Source organism: Nomia melanderi, chromosome 10 (assembly GCF_051020985.1).
Source record: "Nomia melanderi isolate GNS246 chromosome 10, iyNomMela1, whole genome shotgun sequence".
NCBI lineage: Eukaryota > Metazoa > Arthropoda > Insecta > Hymenoptera > Halictidae > Nomia > Nomia melanderi.
The window spans coordinates 6,645,234-6,667,603 of NC_135008.1; the positions used below are offsets into that span (position 1 = coordinate 6,645,234).

Genomic DNA, 22,370 nt, shown 5'->3' on the forward strand with positions numbered 1-22,370 from the left:
ACGAATGTTTGTTTCTCTATCCGTATCGGACCATCGAGTTATCGATCCATTATTTTTAAAAACTGAAATCGCAAAAATATTCTTGCGATTCAAGAATACTTTTGGTTAATACAGTTATAATGACAGTACTTTTCCGATAGTGTCGTAACCATAGATAAGAAACTGCATTTGTTAATTATAATAACTCTAATCGGAATTGTGTTTGCACAAATCTATTGAAATTATGTTACATAATGAAATTCATATTACATACTTACACGTTTAATTATTTTATAGTTTACGTTTGGTGCGATGGATGTAACGTGGTCTTCTTGAGAAATATCGAAGATATATTTATTACACGCAAAATTAACACGTTGACCCCGGCGCTTTTTAGACCCCTTTTAAAAAAGGGCATGTGTGATCCACCGGTGGATCACGCCAGCGTCAACGTGTTAACCAACGATGTTTTTATACCTCACTTTGAGCTTTTACTTTTATTTTCTAAATATTTATATACTTATAGCGTAATTTTGCAAAATACTTACATTTAACAGGTCGTTAAGAATGCATGAATAAATATTTTTGATAATATTCTAACATGAATACAAATGTTCCTCTCGTCACTTCACTTTTTCCCTTTTTTCCTTGAAACAGAAGAAAAATTATTGTAGTTAAAACGTAAACGATCTGCGCTCCGATCACTGTTGTTATGTACTATCTAAATTCATAGGAATCTAGTGAGGGTCTTGAACGTAGTATGCGTGTGTGAAAATATTATTGCAGGACCGAGGATGTGTTAGCTCCGAAAACGTAACACTACCATCCTCTAGTTTGACGCACGCGATAAATATTTATACGATACTTCTGTACGATACTTCGAGAATCAAGAAACGTTCAATGTTCTTAATAACAACGCGCGTGCTGTCCTTTCTTATCGCGCAAAGAACCGCATTATCAACATGTTTTCAACTCCTTACCTCCCTCTGCTCATTATGTCCCACACCAGAATTTTTCCTCCCCTTTCCCGATCAAACAGCGTACAGAAGATTCTTCACTCATCTACACGATGTCTCGAAAAATGCTTTTCTCGTTCCATATGCAATTTTCCCTGGTAGAAAGCTTCGCAGTTAGGGCTTTTCATTTAATTTTACATTTAAAACTACATTTTGCTTGGCATTTTGATATTCTGATATTTTAACAGGAACATTAATCATTTCGAAGGTAAATTCATGGCGGTAAACATTAAAATTCGAAGTATTCAGTCGTGACGAGTGTTTCGATGGACGATGAACGTGTTACAGCTTCTTTTTAAATGCCAGTGTGTTAAACAAAAGTATGCTGTAAGAAATAGGGATGATGCGGTAGTAGTACATTCATAAAACTTCGTATTTCGTTAAAAACCAGGATCGCATTCGTTTTTAATGACGTCGGTGTAATTTGATTAAGCCAGTTTCTTAAAACTGGAAACTAGAGGCATTCTGCACACTGCGTACAATTAAATGCATATGCTAAATTGATAAATTCCTCCACTCTTCTATTCTCGAGGAGAGGGGGTACTTTACTCCTCTCTGTCTCTCCCTCACGCCCCTTTCCATCTAATAAATAAAATATTAACCGATGGTTAATGCAAAGACACTATTCGAGAGTGCGCAAGGGAACAGATACATTGAGTTCAATTCGAGTAATTGCAGTCAATGTTCACAACTCTAATAATACATTTTTCGTGTCACCTGTGAATAGTAATAGAAGACTGTAACATTTTTCAGCAGTTTTTTTTTTATTTAATACAACTATTGGAATATTTTTATAGTTTATAGTATATAATTTATATACTGAGAGGCCAAGTTTCATATCTTTTTTACGAAGTGTTAATTCTCGCGTTTAAATTTTTACCTAATGAACATTGTGAACTTGTCAACGACTGTTCTGGATTCTTAAATATTTCCTTGGTTTCGATATATATTCATTTAACATGGTGCATTTACGTCGTCAGGTAAGTCCTTGTTAACAATGTAAGAAAAACTCAAGTTCTCCAAGCGTTATTAGCCGATTCAATTTAGTGATATTAAATTAACGTTAAAATTTCCGAGTACAGATTGCAAAAGACTTTAGGATTCCCCTTACATCGTCAACTTGATATCGTATCATTTTGCGGATTTAAATTTAAGATGAAAAATTAACGTGAAGTTTCGTGTTCGCATGATCTTTTGTAAAACTTGAACATTTTATCTCAGTCTTCTGTGTAGTGATGCAACATTCTTGTTTACGCACGTATATTTAAACGCGCGATTTATACACTACTGTTTAAAATTTGGAAAATTCTATACGCGTAAAAGATTACAATGTCTTTTTTTTATCAGTGATTAGAATCCTATGTACGTCAATTGTCTTATAAATATTCTACAACGACATAAAGTGCTTAAAGTGCCACGTGCCTGAACTTTGTTTCGTCTGTAATTGGTAGATAATACAAATTCGAGTAAATGGGGCAAAAAGATCTTAAATACATGATTTCTGATTTTCGCATGCGTATCATTCATCCCTAACAAATAATAAAAATTCATGAAATCGTACTACATAATTTCATTGACCCATTGTTATCTTTGCTTCCGTAAGCAACTTATCGTAGTTAACGATTTATGATAAATCACCTATCATGTTAATTGTCGGGTGCGTAGCGGATTATTCGCGATATCTAACAAGTTTATCGTTTTCTTTCTTTTTTTATTTTATTTGTAAGAGATGCTCCACTTAAAACAGATACTCGTTTGAATAACACTTTCGTAATTTCGATACGGACTAAATTAAATTTCACTTTCGCTACAACTTCCCGCTTCTTATGATAAAAATTCATTTTCGACTATTAATTAATGCTACTGTTGAAATCGTAGCTATGGATAAATTTTAAATTAATAATAAAGCCTATTTAATCATATTTATGGATGTTTCTTAATAAATTCTTTATTTGCGTATATAGGAAATATTAAAGTATAAGAACCATTTTCACAGATTTTGTCCTGCGGGAATTTATTAAATCAATTTCAGCCTAACGTTAAATGGAGTTCGGCAGTAAAAATTAGGGACAAAAAAGTAATACAACCGGAACGTTCCTTTAAGGTATAACATTTGTAAGGATGTAATTATTAAATGTATTTCGCAGTATCTACGGTTAAGCCTATAATTCTTATATTTATAGTATGCAGATTTATCGGTCCGTCTTGCAGGACCAGAACAATTACAGCCTAAGCCTGATGTTAGTGCTTTAGTCTTTGGAAAATACTTTACAGATCATATGTTAAAAATATTTTATCATGAGGCATTAGGAGGATGGCAGGTGCCAGAAATCACACCTCTTGAAAACTTAGTCATTCATCCAGCATCAAAAGTGTTGCATTATGCAATAGAGGTATGTGCAATTTGTATGTAAAGTCACTATAGCTTAATTCCACAGATAACATAAAATATGTATACATTTTTTTAGTTGTTTGAGGGTTTAAAAGCATACAGAGGAGTAGATGGAAAAATAAGAATGTTTAGACCAGACTTGAACATGGAACGAATGAACAATTCAGCAATGAGGACTGGCCTGCCTACTTTTAATGGGGAAGAACTAATAAAATGTTGTTGTAGATTACTTAGTATAGATCAAGAGTGGGTACCTCATTCTACTGCTTCTAGTCTGTACATACGTCCTACTCTTATAGGTATAGATGTAAGTAGTAACTTTCTATTGGACTTAAAACTTTTTCATTTGGAACGAAGGTTACACAGATATTTTGTACAGTATATTACAATTATTTTGTTAATTGTAATCATTTATACGATAGGAAGATACTTATGTCACAGACACCATTAAGAGAGAAGCAGAAAAGTAATCAATGTATTTCCCAATACCAAATGATAATATGTGATAGACGGGCATGATGCTCTTTTGTTGGGGCAGGGCCGTAAGATATAATTAGATCAAAAGTTATATTATGATTGATACATGCTATTACAATACTGTACCACATATGAAGCAGCAAACAAAGAACTGATGATGAAAGCTAAGGACTGTTTTGCTCATAAGCTAGATTCCATTTATAATCCATATCTATTTTACAATTCCACAGTATATATTTAGTATAAAATAATGAATTATATATTATTTTGTTTCTTTTACTTTTTTTATTTTTCTGTTTGTCAAAAGTATACATATTACCTAAAATATATGTTAAAAGTGAGACTTATACCAATTGATTTTACTTCATTCTTTTCAGTTTTTCATAAAGAAATGGAATATAATAATAAAAAATATGTGTAAAATAAGGATAGAAATGTAATAATAAGATAACAGTTCTTACAATGTAAAATAATTCTTTTTCTTTGTGTTTGTAGCCTACACTTGGAGTGGCATCTTCAGAATCAGCTTTACTATATATTATTTTGTCTCCTGTGGGCTCCTATTTTAAGAAAACAGATGAAAACGTTGGTATATCTTTACTAGCAGATCCTCAGTACACTAGAGCATGGCCAGGGGGTTGTGGTAGTTATAAAGTAGGTAGCAATTATGGACCTACCATTTATGTACAAAGAGAAGCTACAGAAAGAGGCTTGCAACAAGTGCTTTGGCTTTTTGGAGAAAATAATGAAGTAACTGAAGTTGGAACAATGAATATTTTTATGTTCTATATCAACAACGATGGCGGTAAGCAAAACTTTCTGTCATGTTTCATCTGATTGATTGAGTTATACAAAAATATTTAAACATTGTTATTTTAAAATCTTAGAAAAAGAATTACTGACACCGCCTTTGTTGGATGGTTTAATTCTTCCTGGGATCACAAGGGCATCTATTTTAAGTTTAGCTAAGGAATGGAATCAATTCAAAGTCAAGGAACAAAAATTCAATATGAATGATATTTGTCAACTGTTATCAGAAAACAGAGTAAGATCATTTTCTGATTATATATTGAACAATTTTTTTATTTATAATTTATGTAATTTTTATAATTTAATTATTATTGTAGCTGTTAGAATTATTTGGGACAGGAACAGCAGGTATAATTAGCCCTATATCATACATTGAATACAGTGGCCGACCTTTACATATACCAACGTTACAACACTCAGAGCCGGTTTATAAAAAGTTCCTAAAACATTTAATAGACATACAATATGGTGTTATACCGAATCATCCATGGACGATATCTATTGAGTGAAAGTAGAATAATTTATTTGTTTATTTATTATGTAATCATCCTTAGGGATGAACTGTGAATGTTAGCATTCGCTGAACTGGATGCTAAATGACTTAAAAATTGACTTATCAAAAATCAGTGTATCGCTATTTTTTACGTGAATAACGCTTTTATTTATTTATAGTATCAAGTATTTCTAATAGATTAGGTGTGAGCGATTTTTTAATTAAATATTTAATAAACAAAAGTATCTGTCTGAGATAAGACTCAGGGATTAGAAGCTTATTATTGTTGATAAATTAATTGTTGAGTACCAATTTGACAATTTGTGTTTTGTGTATGCGTGAATGTATATATGTATATTCTTTTAAACAGAAGTGCAATACAAAGTATATGTATGAATAAATAAATAAATAAATAAATAAATAAATAAATAAATAAATAAATACATATGCAGATATCTTTTTCACATTATTCTGCAAAAACTTACGATAGCGAGTAAATAAGAATCAGTACAAAAGAGATCTTGGTTTTCATGACAGAAGCGTTGTATTCCCACCTGCCTAATGTACCTTTAAAAATGTTAGATCGTTTTGGAATACATCATTTTGTCTTATATAGCATAGACCCAAAATACGTACAGATTATACGTACAATGTATTTTTCTGTCTATTGTTCTGAAATACCGACACTGCTAAAAATGCCCCGATACATTAGCGACCTCTACCTAAATCAATAAGAGAGCGATAGAATTTATGAAAACCGCGGAACTGAGAAATCAAAGGGAAGATACATAGGGGTTGTTCAAGAGATGTGCCCCGTAACACCACAAGGGTAAAAGAGGTCTCTCGTTAGGGATTTTGTTTATGATTCTGATTGGTTATGTCTAACCATACTGATAGTTAATAAATTAGTATCAAAAATGATATGAGAAAAGATGAAAACTAACCAGTGACGCGCATTTCAGATTACTATCAACTCTCGTGCAACGGGCGGACATGCGCATCAGAGTTTTAAAGAAAGGTATTAAATAAATTGAAAATTTAAAATATTTAGATAAATGTTTAATTAGTTTCATGTTTAAGTTTACTTTAAGAAATGTAATTCATAATGTTAGCTGAATATATATCTGATTAACATAAGAATAATTTTGTGTCGCTTGAGATGCGTTCCTAAAATTTTGCTGACTTTCTCTTCTATGTCCACAGTGTTCATTCATTGACGTTCTTATAAAAGAATAGATTCGTTACTTGCAACTGTGGCGAGATAGTCTGAAAAAAGAAGAAACATGTTTGCGGTTCAGAATTTAGCCAGGAAAGCTCCACAATTATCGAAGCCGTTTTTCAATCAACACAGAACCATCCTTTCCACACCGCCTAGAGCTAAAGTATCTTCTGCAGTAAGTGTTCTTATCAATATCTCCAATTATGTAATACGTAAATTAAAATTTATAACTAAATACGCAATGAGAGAAAGTAATTTCATAGTTCGGGCTGTTAAAAATCTATATTTGCGTAAACATTAACAGTCATATGTTATTTGTACTTAGCATTTCAAACTTTAGTCATATAAAATATTGATTCGTTATTGAAACAAGGTGGGTGATATACTTATGTTTGTGGTTTGTGTTATTAAGAATTTCACTTCTTTTGGCTAAATATACATACATATGTACATGAATTGATGTAAAACATGTATATACTTAAATATTTGTAAGTTTTGTTTTTAGAATCTTTTTTGATTGATCGATTGATGAATTGTTAGTGAAAATTACTAACACTAGTATTTTTCTTGCAGGAACTTATAGGCCTTGGTATTGCTCTATGGGTGGGAATTATGGTGGTACCAATATATATTAGTTGCAACGTAACTAAATATGCTGCATCGAAAAAGTGAATTTGTATTAATTGTATATTTATAAAGTTAAGACCCCAATAGAACTTCAAAATGTAACTATTAAATTTTGAAGATATTAGATTAAATGGAATTAATATAAATTTTGGTTTGCAAATTCTTTACATATTATTTTCATCCACATTAATTATGCTTTGGACGAATATCTTTTGAAGAAGTATTTTATTTTAGAGGAAATGATTATTGGAAAATTGTCATATTTCTATACAATGCATAAGTTTATTACACAAATGACTGCAGTCTTACATTTACGATTGTACAAAAATAGAGTACCATGTAAATATAATATTGGTTATTATAAAAATACATACAATTAGACTGTCATAATACAATGCAAAAATTTACATTTTAATAAACAAAGCTTTGTTGTTACTCTATTCTTTTCAATGCAAACAATTGTTTTCATGTATAAAGTTTTGTTACTTGGCACAAGAATTAAAACATTTCTCTGTCTTAAACTTCTTATTCTAATGATCATTTGTATTCTAAGAATATCTTTAAAACAGTAGTAAGTCTGCAACAGTAAATATAAAAGTTCACTTTTATATATATTTTTTCAATTAAAAAACACATTAAATTTCTATATACAAACATTTGCACATTGTACGTATTTTAATCTTGTATTCGCACTGTTAGAAACGTTATATCTGCGAAACTATAAATAGTGTTATTGATCTGCATCATTAAATCAATCTATTTAGTACATTCAAAAATTACTCCAACATAATCGAAATGTCCATATTAATTTTAGCTTGTATAATCTCGTAATAGTGCTTGCATTGGAATGTCCAGATATATTTGTGAGTCTCCTACATTGTTCCTTAATTTGAAGTCATCTTTTAGGCAAAATATGTACGAAAGGAATGTATGGAATTTACATTCGCAAGGTGCGATAAGTTCTTAAAGTATTGAGAGCATTTTTGACAAACACTTCTGGCGCAACAAACTTATTATCGATGCGCTGGAAACGTCAAAAACAAACTGGGACGGATTGTGTTTCACGGAAAAGCGTTCTCGCATCCGTTGAGTCGGCGTTCGCTGGTCCAGGTGACCTATTTGTCAATCAGTCAATCGTCGAGGACGTGTCTTTTATTGTGACGGCCGTGTCTGCGTTTTTTGAAGCATGTAGCGCAACATTTCTCTTGGACGATCGATGATACATCGCACATGCGTTTATACGTTGTGCACACAGAAGCTGGGACAATGGTGTCCTTGCACTCTGAAACAAATACGGTTCTTACTCGGTATAGTAAAAGTATAGGTAATTTCTTACCTATACTTCGATATCTAATAAGAGCTTCTTAAGTATTAAGAACATATGGAGTGGTAATTTTCGTTAACGTATGCAATTACCGGATTTATCGTTTGCGCATTGCCGCCTATAATAGCAACGTCTCGTATCGATTGGTCTTCTTTCGGGGTTGCAATCGTCGGACAGTAAGTCCGTTACACGGTCACGACATTCGATTTCCCTGCGCTTTACTCCGACCCTTGCCAGACAAGTCGAGTTGCAAGATCCCCATCTTCCTGTAAGCATGCTCATAAAGATCGATGTTTTACGTGCCTGATCTTTACCACCGCATCCCTTTGGCAGAAGGCCAGGCCAGGCCACGAGGAAGGTAAGTTAACGATACGGCTAAATTATAAGGTCGCGTTACGATCACGGATAAATAATCAAATTATTATGAAAAATAGAGTCCCTGGAAATACATTAGAACAGAGTTTACCAATGAATTGCTTTTTAACATGTTTATTAACAGAGTTCATAATTATCTTCACTGAACGAGATAGAAATGAATAGCTTACCTGTAATCCACCTTCCACCCTGGCAAAATTCAATGGCGGCCGGTTTGTTCTCCGGGTTACAGTCGCCCTGAACGGAACAGGTCACTTTCCTGCTCCTCTTTCTGTTCGCGCAGTGACTCCATTTCGAGACAATCCATTTCGATTTGGTATTGTACATAGAATTGTCCGGGTTCTCGTCCACGACGTTGTCGAATTCGAGGATCTCCGGCTCTTCAGTGGTCAGACCGTCGACAATCGTGATGCCGTCTTGATCGTTCGAGCTTACGTTGTAGAAGGAAGCGTCCTTATTGTCCGCGTACACGATTAGAGGCGCCTCCGTGGTCGAACCGCAAGGAGGTAAATTGGGACACGGGCTAACTTCCTCGGGTCTCACGTCTCTGTTGCAATCACGATCGGGCAAAGCCAGATCTGAACGATCCGGACCCATTCCCGAGGAAACGCACATCACCGAACGCTTCCGAAGCGCGCCCTCTCCGCATGTTACCGGGCACATTTGCCACGGGCCGATCCACCATCTAATTTCATTGCGCAACGTATATTTCCAGAAACGAAACGATAATTCGTACAATACCAAATACGCGTTTTACCTGGCGGGACACGGATTTAAGTTGCACTCCCGCAGCATCGATTCCGGCATCTCGATGCCTTCGCAGAAGTGATCTTCGACGACTCCGCTCTTCTTCTCGTTGCAAAGAGCCTTCGAGACTTGCGTACCGCCGCCGCAGGTCACAGTGCAAAGTGACCAGTCCGAAAATACCCAAGAGTATTCCGGCGCTCGGTCAGGCTCCTTCTTTGGCACGGTGTATTCGTATCGCAGCCCGAAATTGCGGTAGTGTCCTCTGGAAATTAACTGAAGTGATGGGATAACGTTATTGAGAATGAGAAGAAAGTGGCTAGAGAATTGCGAGAGAATTGCCTATTAACTAAGTAATCGACAAACAGTGAAATGGGCGAATAAAGGTGACGAGATGGACGAAACGCGGCGCAAATGACATTTAAAAGAATCGTGGAAAGCGTGATCAGATACGGTTCATTGAAACTTTAACGAGACCGGTCTGTACTGCAGTTTATCGATTCGTTTCCCAAGTTTCGATCAACCGTTCGGACAGGCTCCGGGGTTGTGATTTTTCGGTGAAAAAGTTAGGGATGACGATGAATACGTACGTAAACTGCGATGTCCTCTTTAATAGGACCGGGAATTCTGATCTTCTCCCTGTCGCGGTCTCGCTCGTACAAAGCTGGTGTTCCAGCTACCTCGTACTCCCCAGCTAAAGTGATCTGCCTATCCGATTAGAACAAGGATTTCAAATTGACGCGTACATGTAAATTGAATTCCTCCGTGATTTCTGTTTTCAGACATGCTCACCGTTTCCCATTGAGGAAGTACTTGTCCGAGTTAGGCACACCTATGCCGATGTAATTCTTACTGTTGCCAATTTCCTCGATTTTAATGTTTCGCGATCCAGAAGGGACAACGACGACCTCTTTGTACCCCGGCCCGTCGTTTTTATCGTAAACGCCGCCCGTAGTTTCGCACTGAGTCCCATCCCCGTGGCAAATCCCGCAACGGTCCTCCGTGGCCTCGGAGTCGACCGTCCAATCGCAGCCGACCTTCTGCAGTTCGAAATCATTGCTTTGTAACGAAGAATCGATTGAACGCTAGATAATTGTTTATCAGAGAACTGACTCTACAGATTCCGGCGATGCACATGTCCCTGGTGCCGACGTTGCAGGGTGTACCATCCAGAGCGGCTTCACCCCATGGGACGATCACGCTTTCCTCTGTATCGGTGCAATACAATTCGCAAGGTTCCGCTTTAATTAATACGATCGTTCAATGAAAAGTTACTTTTCAGAGAATCACGAAGTGAAACAAAGTCATTTTGCGAATACGAGTATTCCGAGCCGGTCGGTGAAAGCAGCTTACTTTGATCAAAGTACGGTAGCCACGTGTAATTTTTCCCCTTGTATTCCTTGCCGTCGTAATTGCTGCATTGAACGGCTCTAAAGCTGGGCGTGCCCTCCGGGCAGGGCTGCGTGTTGCAAATTTTGTATCGACGCCTTTCGCCGATGCAGAATTTACCGCCGTGCGCTGGCTCCGGATGATCGCATTTCCGCTCCACGATCGAAACACCCGCGCCACAGGATCTCGAGCACTCGCTCCAAGAGCCCCATTCACCCCATCCACCATCGATCTGCCGTGGCCTGTCCACGATCGGCACGCACTCTTGGTTCTGACACCACTGCAACAGAATTAAAGCTCTTGTTCAATTTGGGATCGATTCGTTTTAAATATGCTTATTCTTGATGCTCTTGTTCTCTATTGATCTTCGATGACAAATGAAGCAGCTGTTACTTTTAATATTTCGTGTTCTGTATCTACAATAGAATAGGTGTAATCTCTAATCGTATAGTCCGTTCTTGATCAATACAACTTATTGTTCGAAAAGAATTCATTGAAATGCTTGCAAAGGAAACAATTTAGGGGCGGGTTTGTGTCTAACAATAAGTGATAGTTACTCTCCGACGGGAATGTTTGAACTCAAGATCATTTGAAAATTACTACTGTCTTCACACCATGTGTTTCCCACAATGGGTTCCCGGGGCAGCCGGATGAAGCATAGTGGTGCAAGTGCCATCCACGATGCACCACAACTTCGAACAGATCTGTAAAGAAGATTGCCAAGCTCTATTCATCCGCCCAGAATTGTCTTGCAATCAATTTTCTTTTGTTCGTCACCTCCTGCAACGGAGAACAGACGGAAGCTTCCCTGACGCCGAACTGTAGCCTACACTGATGCTCCGCATTGTACATCGCGCCGGGTGGCAAATCCGGATACGCGTAATCGTTGTCTGCCGGCTCGTCCTCCAAACACTCGCCTTTCCCTTGGCTGCAACAATAGGAACCATTTTGATCATGTCGCGCCACAACAGTTGACTATATTTGTCCAAACAGAACTTGACTGCACACGCGGAAACTATTGTCAGCCATCGAACGCTTCCTCTCGCCGAGCTATACCCCACAGTTTACTCTGTTTACTGCGCTCACGCAGATCCCTATTTTTACAGTTCACTCAAAAGAAACTAGGATAAAAGAAAAAATGTTTCGTCTATCAATTCTTAACGCTTCCTGGAAAAAACATGAAATTTACGAATCTGTCTAGCAGCATGTAACAGAGTCAAGTGTAACCGAGACGTTGTGGTTGTTGAACGTCTTACTCCAAGAAATTCGTTATATCTCTTCTGGAGCATCTCGACCAAGCGACTCCGATAGTGTCCACTTCGAATGTCGGTGTCATCACGTGCAGCGTGTCCCCGTCCCGCTTGCTGCAGCCGATTTTTTCTGTGTCGTGGTACATCCCGAAACTGGAATTCAAATAAAAAACGACGATGTATCGCGTTGTCAACTGAAACGAACGAACGCAGAGAAATGCCAGCACGCGCGTGCTGGTTCACGACGCGACTGTGGCCGAATACACGACAAACGCGATAACGAGGCCGCATTACCGGTTAATAAAAACAAATCGGTTCGCACGGCCGACCGAATTCTCGGTTCGCCGGACGAGTTGCGCGCGGAAGCAGCGTCGACTTTTTGACCTTTCCGGTTCGTAGACTCGCCGTTTCCGAATTGTTGAGAGAATGTTTCGGCCAAAAGAAATCAACGAATCATGAAAGCACAATGGTAGAACATGTAACGCGGTATTTGACATTATCCACGGATGTTACGATTGATGTCGCGTCGGTTGACGAGGATTTTACTCACTTGTGTCCCAATTCGTGCGTGATCGTGTGCGCCAGGGTGATTCCATTGTCCTCGTTGACGCTGCAACTGCGGTCCGGTTGGCACATACCGGCTACGTGCGCTACTCCCAGGGTACTGCATGGAGTGTTAGCCCTCGAGCAGATGTCCTCCCTCGTCACTAAAATCGCGACGTCGTGATGATTCGGATGCGAATCGTCCGTTGGATTCAGCTTCTGTTGCCACTTGCAGAAATTGTACAGCGTCCTGTCCGCGTTCACCGTGATGTCCAGCCCTTGCTGAAAGAGACGTCATCGTGGCCATTTTGCGTTTCGTTCAGTTTACCGTGATCTCTCGCTGTTTCTCGGCTAGCAAATTCTGGGAATCAATTACGTTCACTTTCATCTGTTTTTTTCTTTTCTTTCTTTTTTTCTTAGAAATTATTAGCGCTTCAAGTTGACGGCTCAAGAAAAATTGAACGTTAATAACGGCTTGATCTACATTTCTTCGGAGAAACTGATAGTCGAAAGTTTGGCAAACTGGCACGCGGACCGATATGACTGACGCAGACATTAAGCCTTCCAATCGGGAAGGGATGAAGTTTCGAGGAGTTACTTCTGACGCGGTCGAGTAACTTCATCCATGGGAAGATGAAATTTCAAATGGATTTTATAAAGCCTGACACTCTTTCCGGCGTAGGATTGTTTTCTCGAGTCGAGTCGTAAGGGCGCGACTACACTGCAATTTTCTATAAATTTTTCGCGTGCATGTTCGAGAGGGGACGCAGGATTATGCAAATCACGCGAGTCCGCACGTACTTCCGCCTCGTCCTCCTCGACGAGAATTATTCTGACGACGACGACGTTGATGAAATTCCCGATGGTGGGGTCTAGGTAGAGCGACGACACCATGTTCATGATGGTCAGCAGATACGTCTCGACGTCGCCGTCCTGATGAAAAGCCATCATGGTCGTGTCAGCGACAACGAGGGCCTCAACGTGACGCGGTCGGCTGATCGATCTCTTGGAACGCTGCCATCGTTTCGTTTGATGGTGTTTCCTTCGGCCTCGTCCTTGAACCTGAACGAGACCCGGTTGCGTCTGCCACTCGAGCCGCGTTTCCGTCAATCGTCTCGGTTCTGCGAAACGTTATTAGTCCGGTCACACACGGAACCGAATCTTCGGAAGCTACTACAACGCGTCTTTCAAATCAAGAGACTCGAAGCACATCGACGATCACAATAGTTGTTCAGCTTATTCCAATCTCTCGCGTGTCACAAGCTTGGCATGGCTGGAATACGACGGACATCTGTTATGAGCATCGGTGCACTTCGAGTCTTTTCTTTTTCGTAAAACAAGCTGTAGAAACATTTATTTTAACGTTTCCTCTTGAAATAGAAATAACTTCCAGAAGAGCAGGATGGGAACAGCGTTTTGGAAGATTAATGTAAACGATTCCCTACGGTCTTGGTCAGTTTCAACAATGGATCAAGTGACACGCCGATAGTGTTATGTGTCGCGTGGTGATCGCCGAGAGATAGGTTGGAGAGATAATTGGCTGACCAGTTAAAATCTCTGGTCGGTGATTATTGATCCGCATCATGAACAGGGCACCTTTTAATAGTGAACAATCACGCGACACCTGATCAAGCCGACAAAGTGTCGGGATTTTCTTTTTTAGAAGGGCGAGACTTTCGTTCGAAAGTCTCGAGCGTGAATGTGCTAGAATCATGGCGGGAGAAATGGCCCTCGATGACAAGCTGACATCGACCCCATTACGGTCGACCAATTGAAATTCCGATCAAGGATAGGAGCGTATCACGTATCGTAACTGAGTTCAATTTTCGAAAGGAATTTCATCTTCGACGGTATAGATGCAGTTGGTGGTTGGTAGATGATTAATTGGCGCTAGACGAGGCAATCGATCGCTTGTCGGATTTTGGGTATCGGATGTGGCGAACGCGATACGCGGTGATCTATGATCCCGCGGAGGTGTCGGCTTACGGAAAAGGTAATTCACCGTTCTCAAAGCGGTAAAGCGAAGTTACGTAACGCCAGTTACAATTGGTCGGAAAAGTTCCCGCCAGAAGTGACAGACGCGCCGAATGGGATTTACCCTTCCGCGGACGTGGATTTTCGAAAATATTAAAATCTCTTTCCATAGAAAGGTAAATTAACGCTAGCTTTACGGACATTTGTTCCGCAGTTTATTCTATATCCTAGAAAAATTGATGTCTGCTCATTTAGATTTTAGAAATTACAAGTTTAACAGTAGACCAGATTTACCAATCAATCCTTACGAAATTCAATGCATTGAATAGACACGTTCCGTAAACCCAATATTAACATAAAAGAATTGTTCGCTTGCAACTTCCAATTCTAGATGAGAAAGCCCGATGTCAATATGAAAATGTTCATCCTCAAAAAGTTGATTACCGAAGAATTCGTTAAAACGGCTCCGCGAATTTGATAGGCGAAACTGGTGGCTACAGGCTGGGATCGTTGAATTTTCGCGAGAGCTCATCAATCTTTCTCGGTAATTCGGAGTTCGAAATTGCCGGTGGTTCGCCTATGAACGAAGCGTTACGCGCGAGCCTGCTATCTCGAAAAAGACGTATACCTGGTAGACACGTAAGACGCGTAGCCCGGGGTCCCTTAAGTTATGCAGATTGGTTGATCGTAGGCGTGCAATTAAGATTTCATTCGAGCCTATCCCGATAGATCGGCTGGTTTACCGAAATGGATATTCGTTGTAGTTAATTACGGTGTACCAGCGAATTGGATTACCCCCGCGTTAGCCGAGGCCACGGTTCGTTCGACGAACCGCCGCCACCTATCAACCGAGTCGATCTTACTTCTATATCGGTCTTCTCGCAACCGTTTAATCCGGTGAAACGCAGGGTCGTCACTCGGTTAATAGGTTCAACTTGGAAATTACGTGGAAGACCGGTGAGCGTGGGTCAGTAGTTTCGAAATTCGTGGCTAAATTAGTCGAATTAATCGCGTTCGGTCGGGACACGGTTTGCACGTGTTTATGTTCGCCTCTATTATCACTGCATGCGGTTTCCCTGCAGCATTCATTAGCGGAAGGTTCCGTATTAAATTTACAATTAAAATAATGCAAGGAAATCGTGGCGGGAATAAAGAAACAATTTTCTTTGCTTCGGTTCCTCAACTTCCTATCGTGTATGGGAGGACTTTGGATATTCTACAGACTCCTGCGAGAAGCTAGCACGGTGAGACTGGAGTCAAGGGAAAAGTTAGTTTCTCGGTATACTCCGTTCCTATGCTCGGTCTTTTTACAACACTTTTAGCTTTATGCCATCCAACTTTCCACGAAAGCATTCAATATCCCAAGTTTGACGGTTTGAAAACTTCGCCTTTATGGAGAAGGTTATACGCGTCGCCGTCGAGTGGCGCCACTGTACGTTTTTCTGAATTTCGACGAGTTTTGGCGCCTAATTCCATTAGCGGATGTTCGAACGGCTGCGAGCGTGGAAGGATGGATGCTTTTCTGAGTAAGTTTATCTAACGATATGTTCTTTGCAACTGCTTTTACCAGACTCGGTTCACAGTTAATCTTTCAGATAATGAATTCTTCGGGAATAGAAAGAGACGAGCTGAACTTTTACTTTAGCTTAAAACTTATAATTTTAAGGTTATGCTTAGCGATATCGGTAGCTTGACCCACAGCAATGACACTGTTAACATCATTCTCATTATCATTTGTATTATCAATCTTACCATCATTAGATAAAATATATAAAAAAAGCAATTATTAACATCCCCAATAAGGATAATGTCTATCCCGGAGAAAATAGAAATTCCACTAGAAAATAGAATACCGATTCACCAAAATGGCGGGGTTCTCGAACGAGTAGTTCAAATATACGATAAAATTATTTAACGGTAGGAGACTGATCAATTCCGTGTCGCGTCTGTGGTTGTTGTAAGTTTTCTTCGCGGTGATATATTAATGGATCCAATTTCGCGATAATTGGTGGTAGAACGGGTACGGATCATTTGCGGGTTCCGATCGAGGAAGGTGGCGGCGGTTGCGGCCACCCGGACAACTTCATAAATATTGAATTTTGATTTTTACCTGGTAGGCCTGGTCAAAGATGCTCGCGCCGGTAAAAGGACGAGCCGAAGACGTCGTTGGAACGCCCACGCTCCGTATCGCGTCGCGTCCAATTACATTATATGCGTAGACGGCATAAATACTTGTAATACGCGTCGCTTCAAGGAAGAACAAGACGCCGGGAGTCGGATGGAACACGTTGGGAATGGTCCGCGAAGGTGGAGAAGAAAAAGGAGGTGTCTGTCTGTTCTCGCCGTAAGTGCTGTTCGCCCTCCCTTCGTTCTCGCTATTAATTACGGCTGCCGATGGGATCAAGCTAGCGATGGGAGTAATGTTTCTCGGGCATTAGTAACCATGCCTCAACGAGAAAATAAATTTCTACCAGCGGCGAGATGGCCGCTTCTTGTACGGAGATTCCTTTGCTCGTAGCAATCTCTTAACACATTCGGCACGGTTGGAAACTAGTTTCCAAAGTGAACGAATCTCAATCTTTTATTGCAGCTTCCAACTATAGTTGCCAAGGCAATACTGTAATGCCCAAGGCAATTGTGCAGTTCCTAAGGTGATTCACAATTGTGAGATTGGACTAACATGAAATTTTCTTAGTCGTGCCGAATTTTCCTACGTCTCTGGAATTGTTGGTTTCTTTGCGGAGTTCCTTTGAATTTATTAGAGAAGCATATCGGAAGCGCATATTGGACTAACATGAAGTTTTCTTAGTCGTAGGGCTATGTCTATAGAATAATTGGTGTCTTTATGGAGTTCCTTTAACACTAGAACTACCAGATGGGTTAGAATGACCCATCCCTGATTTCTTCTTTCACAATTAAGCAAAGGTACAGATGGTTCTCTGAGAAATCGTTTAAAAACCTGATTGAGTAATACCAACACTGAAATATAAGCTGATTGAAATCTTACACGGTTGTAGGTTTTATAAAGGAATTTGGAAGAATCAGTTTAAGTGATTCGTAGTTCTAGTGTTAAATTTGTTGGAGAAGCATATCGGAAGCGCTGTTCGGTTGATCGCTACGAATGCAGGAACAAGCCGTTCTTCCGATGGACGAATTGTTTCAGGCGACCCTAATAAAAAGTTCCATTAAAGACTTTCGAGTGAAATCTCAGTCGGGTCGACCGAGCGGAACGTTTCGAAACAGGACGAACGTTTCGAAGAACGTAAACGAAAGGAGATAAAATATAGCAGTAATATTTGTTAAAGCTGATTTACGGTCGGTAGGTTGTTCACCCGGTAGTCGGTTGACAGAGAAATACCGTAGTCAAGCTAATTTGTCGGTATTATGGATTTTCTATAGCTTCAGGCGAAAAAGATTCCGGTCGGTAGACAGTTGCAGCTATTAAACGGTCAGGAAGTTGAATCCGCGCGAATGATTTAAGATACGCGTTAGATTCGTAAGAGATATGGGTCACTGTGATTACCATCGGACAAAGTGTCCAAGTTTGAAACCTTTCCTGATACGTTTCACGGTAGGAAGGCTACCAACCCGGGGCGTTTGAGGAATAGCGAGAACGATTCGAATGAGAACCGTCCGCGTTAATGCCGACGACGCGATCGAACAGCTCCATGCGTTTGTTTGAACGACAAGCCATAAATTATTTCTTAATCGAGCTAGTCCCGACGAAATCGCGGAAAACCCGTACGCGAAGAACCAGTTGCCGGGATTATTAACGAAGATGACAGAGGGTTCACTATAATCCGTGAAACATTGCGATCATTTGCCATTAGAATATCTCACGGTAACATTATCAAGCCGTACAATTAAAATAGTTAAATTCACTACGCTCATAAATAACTGCATCGATACGAAGATAGGCGGTTGTACGCGTGTTTGCCGGGAACCGGGACCGTAACGGCAAAGAAGCGGGGAAAAATGGCACCGTTTAATTAGGGACCACTATATCCACCTTCGCCGTGTATCAAAGCAGCCTTTAATTACACGGCTCCGCAATTAGCGATGGGAAAAAACGCCGAATGGCAATATTTGTCGTATACCGGAGCAATTTCATAGATAAGAAGATACGGTTCGGCGTCGACACGCCCACGCTTTGCAGCTCGTGTATCCAATTACCCTGTGGCCTTAGACGCATAAATGCACATAACGAGAGAAATCGGGTGAAGAAGGGACCAACCGAGCGAACGAATTAGACGGGTGCCAATGTACCGCTCGCTAGGTGACTCGAAAGGTATCTCCGGTCCGTTTATCGTGGAGAACGAGTTCACCAGGCGGCTGCACTCAACCGCATTCTATATTGCACGATAATATATCGAACAACTTAACTCGCATTACGCACCTTTACTCGAGGCTACATCTACATCGGTCGATTAACAAATGAAAGTACCCAATACAAATCTAAAGTCCCGCGACCCGGAGGAACACACTGGTTACCGTCGATGCAATCCTATACGCGTTCCCGGTGGTACCGCGACTGCTGAGACACCCTGTATTTTAAGAGCCCCCAGCGAGAACAATAAGAAGAAGAAAGTCGGGCGGACGAACGCAGCTAATAGCTGGCTTTCGTCGTGCCCCCCAGAGGAAACAATTCTCCACTGAAGGGAGAAAAACTAAGGATCAAGAGGTGTGAAATGAAAAGGGAAATGATATTGAGAGCGGAGAAAGAAGGGTTCGTAACAGAGGAAGCGGAGGTGTGGTGCCGGGGTATAATAGGAAGGAGAGGAACGGGAAGAATAAGAAGAATGAGAAGAAGAAGAGGAAGAAGCGAAAGGGGGAAGGAGAATGGTGCCGACGGATTCTCACCGCGAGTGCCACAGTTTCTCTCGAGTTTTCTCTTCTTTTTTCGTCGGCGTCTGGTGCGGCCGGCGGCGCCGATCTCGAGCTGCGGCTGCTCGACGGACCTGCGGAACACGAGATGCGGCCTACCGGCCAGCGAATGGAGTTTCCGGTGGAGGCCGGCCGAAGCGCGGCCCTCGGCGCCGGCGTCTTCCAGCCTTTCCTCCAAGCTGACTCGTTCTTCTTCCGGGGACACGGCGACTGGTTCCAACCAGAACTCCCCGTGCTCGCCGCGCAGCATGCCCGCCTGAAACACGAAACCCGCTATCGTGTTACTCCGACGACTCCCTTTGTTCTACCTTCACTTCGCAACTACCACCGGCCTCATCTTAGAACCGACACGAATTTTCCCTCGCGTTTCTGCTACATCGGATATACGTCTCACTCGCAACTTATAAATTATCAGCGCGACTTCTATCACGTTTCCTCTCTCCGGGCGCCAAACCGTTTCGATCCTCTACCTCTCGAAGCCTGGCGAACGAGAAGTAACGAAGATATCACCGAAACTTCTGTTTCATTAGGAAGCGTGTCTTGCACTTTGAAATGTGTTACCTTCGTATCAAAGTTTATCATTACTGTCGGAACGTTCCACACGAAGATCGAGGAATAACAGGTTAGAAGGTATACAGAGAACTTCTGCAGATAATTTTAGGGTAGATCTATTCTCTGCAGTCTCTGCTGATTAATCGAGAAATCGAACGCGTTTCGCGATGAACTCGCGTATCGTTGAATCGTCACTTTGCGATCAGACAATCGGTTGTTCAGAGCGACCCAGTGGTAGGCCCGGCACGCAACACCTCCGAAATAAGAAACGGTACAATGTAAATCGGTTTCGATCCTCGTACAGATTACCATGCTTATAGGAACGCCGCGTCATTAATCATTTCCGATCATCGATAGCATTCACCATTCCCTGTCAAGTAGCAATTGATTGGCGGAACACCCATCGTCCGATTTCGATGCGATCCTCGTTCCGCGTTCACTCTTTCTCTCGTTCTTCCGTTATCTCCTTTTTTCCCCGTCCGCTCCCCTTTTATCGCGTTGATGCCAACGAGCGACAATTTGACAAGCGTATTAACCAACGCCATTTATATTTTCGGACACTGAAATCAGTTTTTCACGCCCGTTTTTCAGTGATCTCTATCCCTTCGTGGCAGATACGAGCAGCAAATTCACAACGACCAGCGAAAGCATCGGGGGAGAAGGTTAAGCTTCTCTCATAGCAAATAATCTAAATACTAGCGCCATTGAACATCTCCATTCGACATTAATCATCCCGCGTATCGGAATTACTTTCATGCAACTCGGATCATCGCTGACCAACGCGACGGTCACCCCGTTAATCGCCGACAAAATTCGAACGGAATAGGTTTCGCGAAGAGAAAGCCTGCCCGAGAAAGCTCCGAGCAATATTTCTCGATGGTCAGCGATCGAGGAAAGTCAGGGACGTCGTTATCTCCCCGTGAGAGGCGGTGGATAAAGAAATTTCCCGTAGTTGGTAGGCTGCCTCGGACGGATACCAGTTTCAACGGGAATATAATTTATCCAGTCGGCAATACCGAGAATCCCAGAAACGAATCTCGGATTCCGTGGGAGCTCGATGAAACCGTAAATGCCGTGTAAAAATAGTCGGGGAATAATCGGTTCGAGGTGAGGAGGCGGAGTGGAGCGAAGTTGAAATAGGAAAGAAGGACGCGGCGGGACGAAGGGCCTGAAATACGCGTCGAGCGAGCGAGACTGCCGGTGCCGGCGGAGCCGTTTCGACTATTCCCCGACGTCGACCGTGAAAAATCACGGCGCCAGCCTCACAAAGCTGGGCTCGAAGAGGGGTACCGTCGAAGGACCTCAAAGTGAAAAAGGTCCGAGCGTGATTCAGCGCCGCATGGGGCCTCACGGCTTCGATCTCCCTTCCCGTTCGCCCTTGCGTCCTCCCCTGCTCCCCGGCCGTTCCTCGCCGTCCCCGGTCCCCGTCTCGATCTTCCTTTCCCTGTTCCGCGATCGCTTCTTCCTTTTTGCGCCGTTTCTTTTCATCTTACGCGCAGAAACTCCGATCGACTATATAAGGAGTGATTTGTTGCCGCGATGGCTTCAACCACGCCGCGAACACAGTCGTCGGCTCGGTTAACGATCCACGCGATTTTTCGACGCTCCTCTCGGCCGGCGATCTTTATTCCCGAAGACGATCTCCTTCGGCCTTTCGATCAAAGGACGGCAACGCGCGTTCCTTCGATCGCGGAACTATTAATCAACTGTTCGTCGCTTTACCGATTGGTCGCCTCCTCGGGAGACAGTACCATTTATCGATGGAAATCGCCTTGTTCCCGGGTTAACGACAGCTTCCTACATCAAAGCAACAGGGTTCCTAATAGCCAGGATTTACAGCGGACGTTGCGTGTTGTGTAAGGACGCTGTCGCGTTTAGATGTTCATTAAGCGCTAAATTTATTGTAATCCAGATATTTCTTTCTTCCCCGTGCCCCTCCACCCTGCAACTGGTCGGATATACATAAATTGCCCGCCACATAAATCCAGTAAACTGTATGCTATTCATAAGAGGAACCGGTTGACTGCTAAAAGTATTATATTCACTGTAACTTCATCCCTCCGCGATGAACCAATTTCCTTTCGTCCGCTTCGTCGAATTAAGCCGGATTTATTTCGGTGTGCCATGTTTCTATTCTATCAGGAAAACTCAATGACTCGACCCTTTGTAGACCTTATTTCTCTTACGCGACATTAATTGAGCTCCATTGTTGCGCTCGAGCCGAAAGATCGAGTTCCTTTTCCCTCGGAAATATGTCTCCGGCTATTGTTTGCATTCGGAAACAATGTACGGTTCGATCGAGGGGTTTATTTCGCGTTCTCC

General features: G+C 41.3%; 3 protein-coding genes and 1 long non-coding RNA gene across 8 annotated transcripts in view; 3 read left to right on the plus strand and 1 right to left on the minus strand.

Annotated features, from left to right (window-relative positions):
- Nucleotides 1-1,590: 1,590 nt before the first annotated feature.
- On the plus strand, nucleotides 1,591-5,608 carry Bcat (Branched chain amino acid transaminase). Of its 2 annotated transcripts, XM_031983012.2 has the most exons (7): nucleotides 1,591-1,975; nucleotides 2,992-3,099; nucleotides 3,179-3,388; nucleotides 3,464-3,694; nucleotides 4,360-4,669; nucleotides 4,752-4,909; nucleotides 4,992-5,608. In XM_031983012.2, exons 1-7 carry the CDS (start codon nucleotides 1,955-1,957, stop codon nucleotides 5,181-5,183), a joined length of 1,230 nt encoding a protein of 409 aa, XP_031838872.1. In that variant the 5' UTR covers nucleotides 1,591-1,954; the 3' UTR covers nucleotides 5,184-5,608. The 2 variants fall into 2 exon arrangements, with proteins under 2 accessions (XP_031838872.1, XP_031838873.1); XM_031983013.2 differs by lacking the exon at nucleotides 1,591-1,975 and having other exon boundaries at nucleotides 3,207-3,388.
- Nucleotides 5,609-6,410: 802 nt separating this feature from the next.
- On the plus strand, nucleotides 6,411-7,159 carry LOC116429740 (uncharacterized). The gene is made up of 2 exons (XM_076371642.1): nucleotides 6,411-6,561; nucleotides 6,960-7,159. The coding sequence occupies exons 1-2, from the start codon at nucleotides 6,451-6,453 to the stop codon at nucleotides 7,056-7,058; spliced, it is 210 nt and encodes a 69-aa protein (XP_076227757.1). The 5' UTR covers nucleotides 6,411-6,450; the 3' UTR covers nucleotides 7,059-7,159.
- A 143-nt stretch (nucleotides 7,160-7,302) lies between these two features.
- LOC116429732 (A disintegrin and metalloproteinase with thrombospondin motifs 7) overlaps nucleotides 7,303-22,370 on the minus strand; it is a 57,760-nt gene continuing 42,692 nt past the window's right edge. Inside the window, exons 4-17 of one of the 3 annotated variants that reach the window (XM_076371637.1) lie at nucleotides 19,473-19,752; nucleotides 13,440-13,759; nucleotides 12,646-12,920; nucleotides 12,102-12,248; nucleotides 11,623-11,773; nucleotides 11,460-11,549; nucleotides 10,810-11,125; nucleotides 10,570-10,664; nucleotides 10,249-10,496; nucleotides 10,047-10,164; nucleotides 9,470-9,732; nucleotides 8,883-9,397; nucleotides 8,430-8,603; nucleotides 7,303-8,295 (exon numbers count right to left, since the gene is read on the minus strand). In XM_076371637.1, the coding sequence (XP_076227752.1) occupies nucleotides 8,144-8,295; nucleotides 8,430-8,603; nucleotides 8,883-9,397; nucleotides 9,470-9,732; nucleotides 10,047-10,164; nucleotides 10,249-10,496; nucleotides 10,570-10,664; nucleotides 10,810-11,125; nucleotides 11,460-11,549; nucleotides 11,623-11,773; nucleotides 12,102-12,248; nucleotides 12,646-12,920; nucleotides 13,440-13,759; nucleotides 19,473-19,752 (3,144 nt within the window). In that variant the 3' untranslated portion in view covers nucleotides 7,303-8,143. The other 2 variants (XM_076371636.1, XM_076371638.1) reach the window with 2 other exon arrangements.
- LOC116429741 (uncharacterized) overlaps nucleotides 16,103-22,370 on the plus strand; it is a 41,859-nt gene continuing 35,591 nt past the window's right edge. For both annotated transcript variants that reach the window (XR_012999576.1, XR_004235549.2), the window contains exons 1-2: nucleotides 16,103-16,138; nucleotides 16,730-16,956. This is a non-coding gene — a long non-coding RNA (uncharacterized LOC116429741). The remainder of the gene's footprint in view (nucleotides 16,139-16,729; nucleotides 16,957-22,370) is intronic.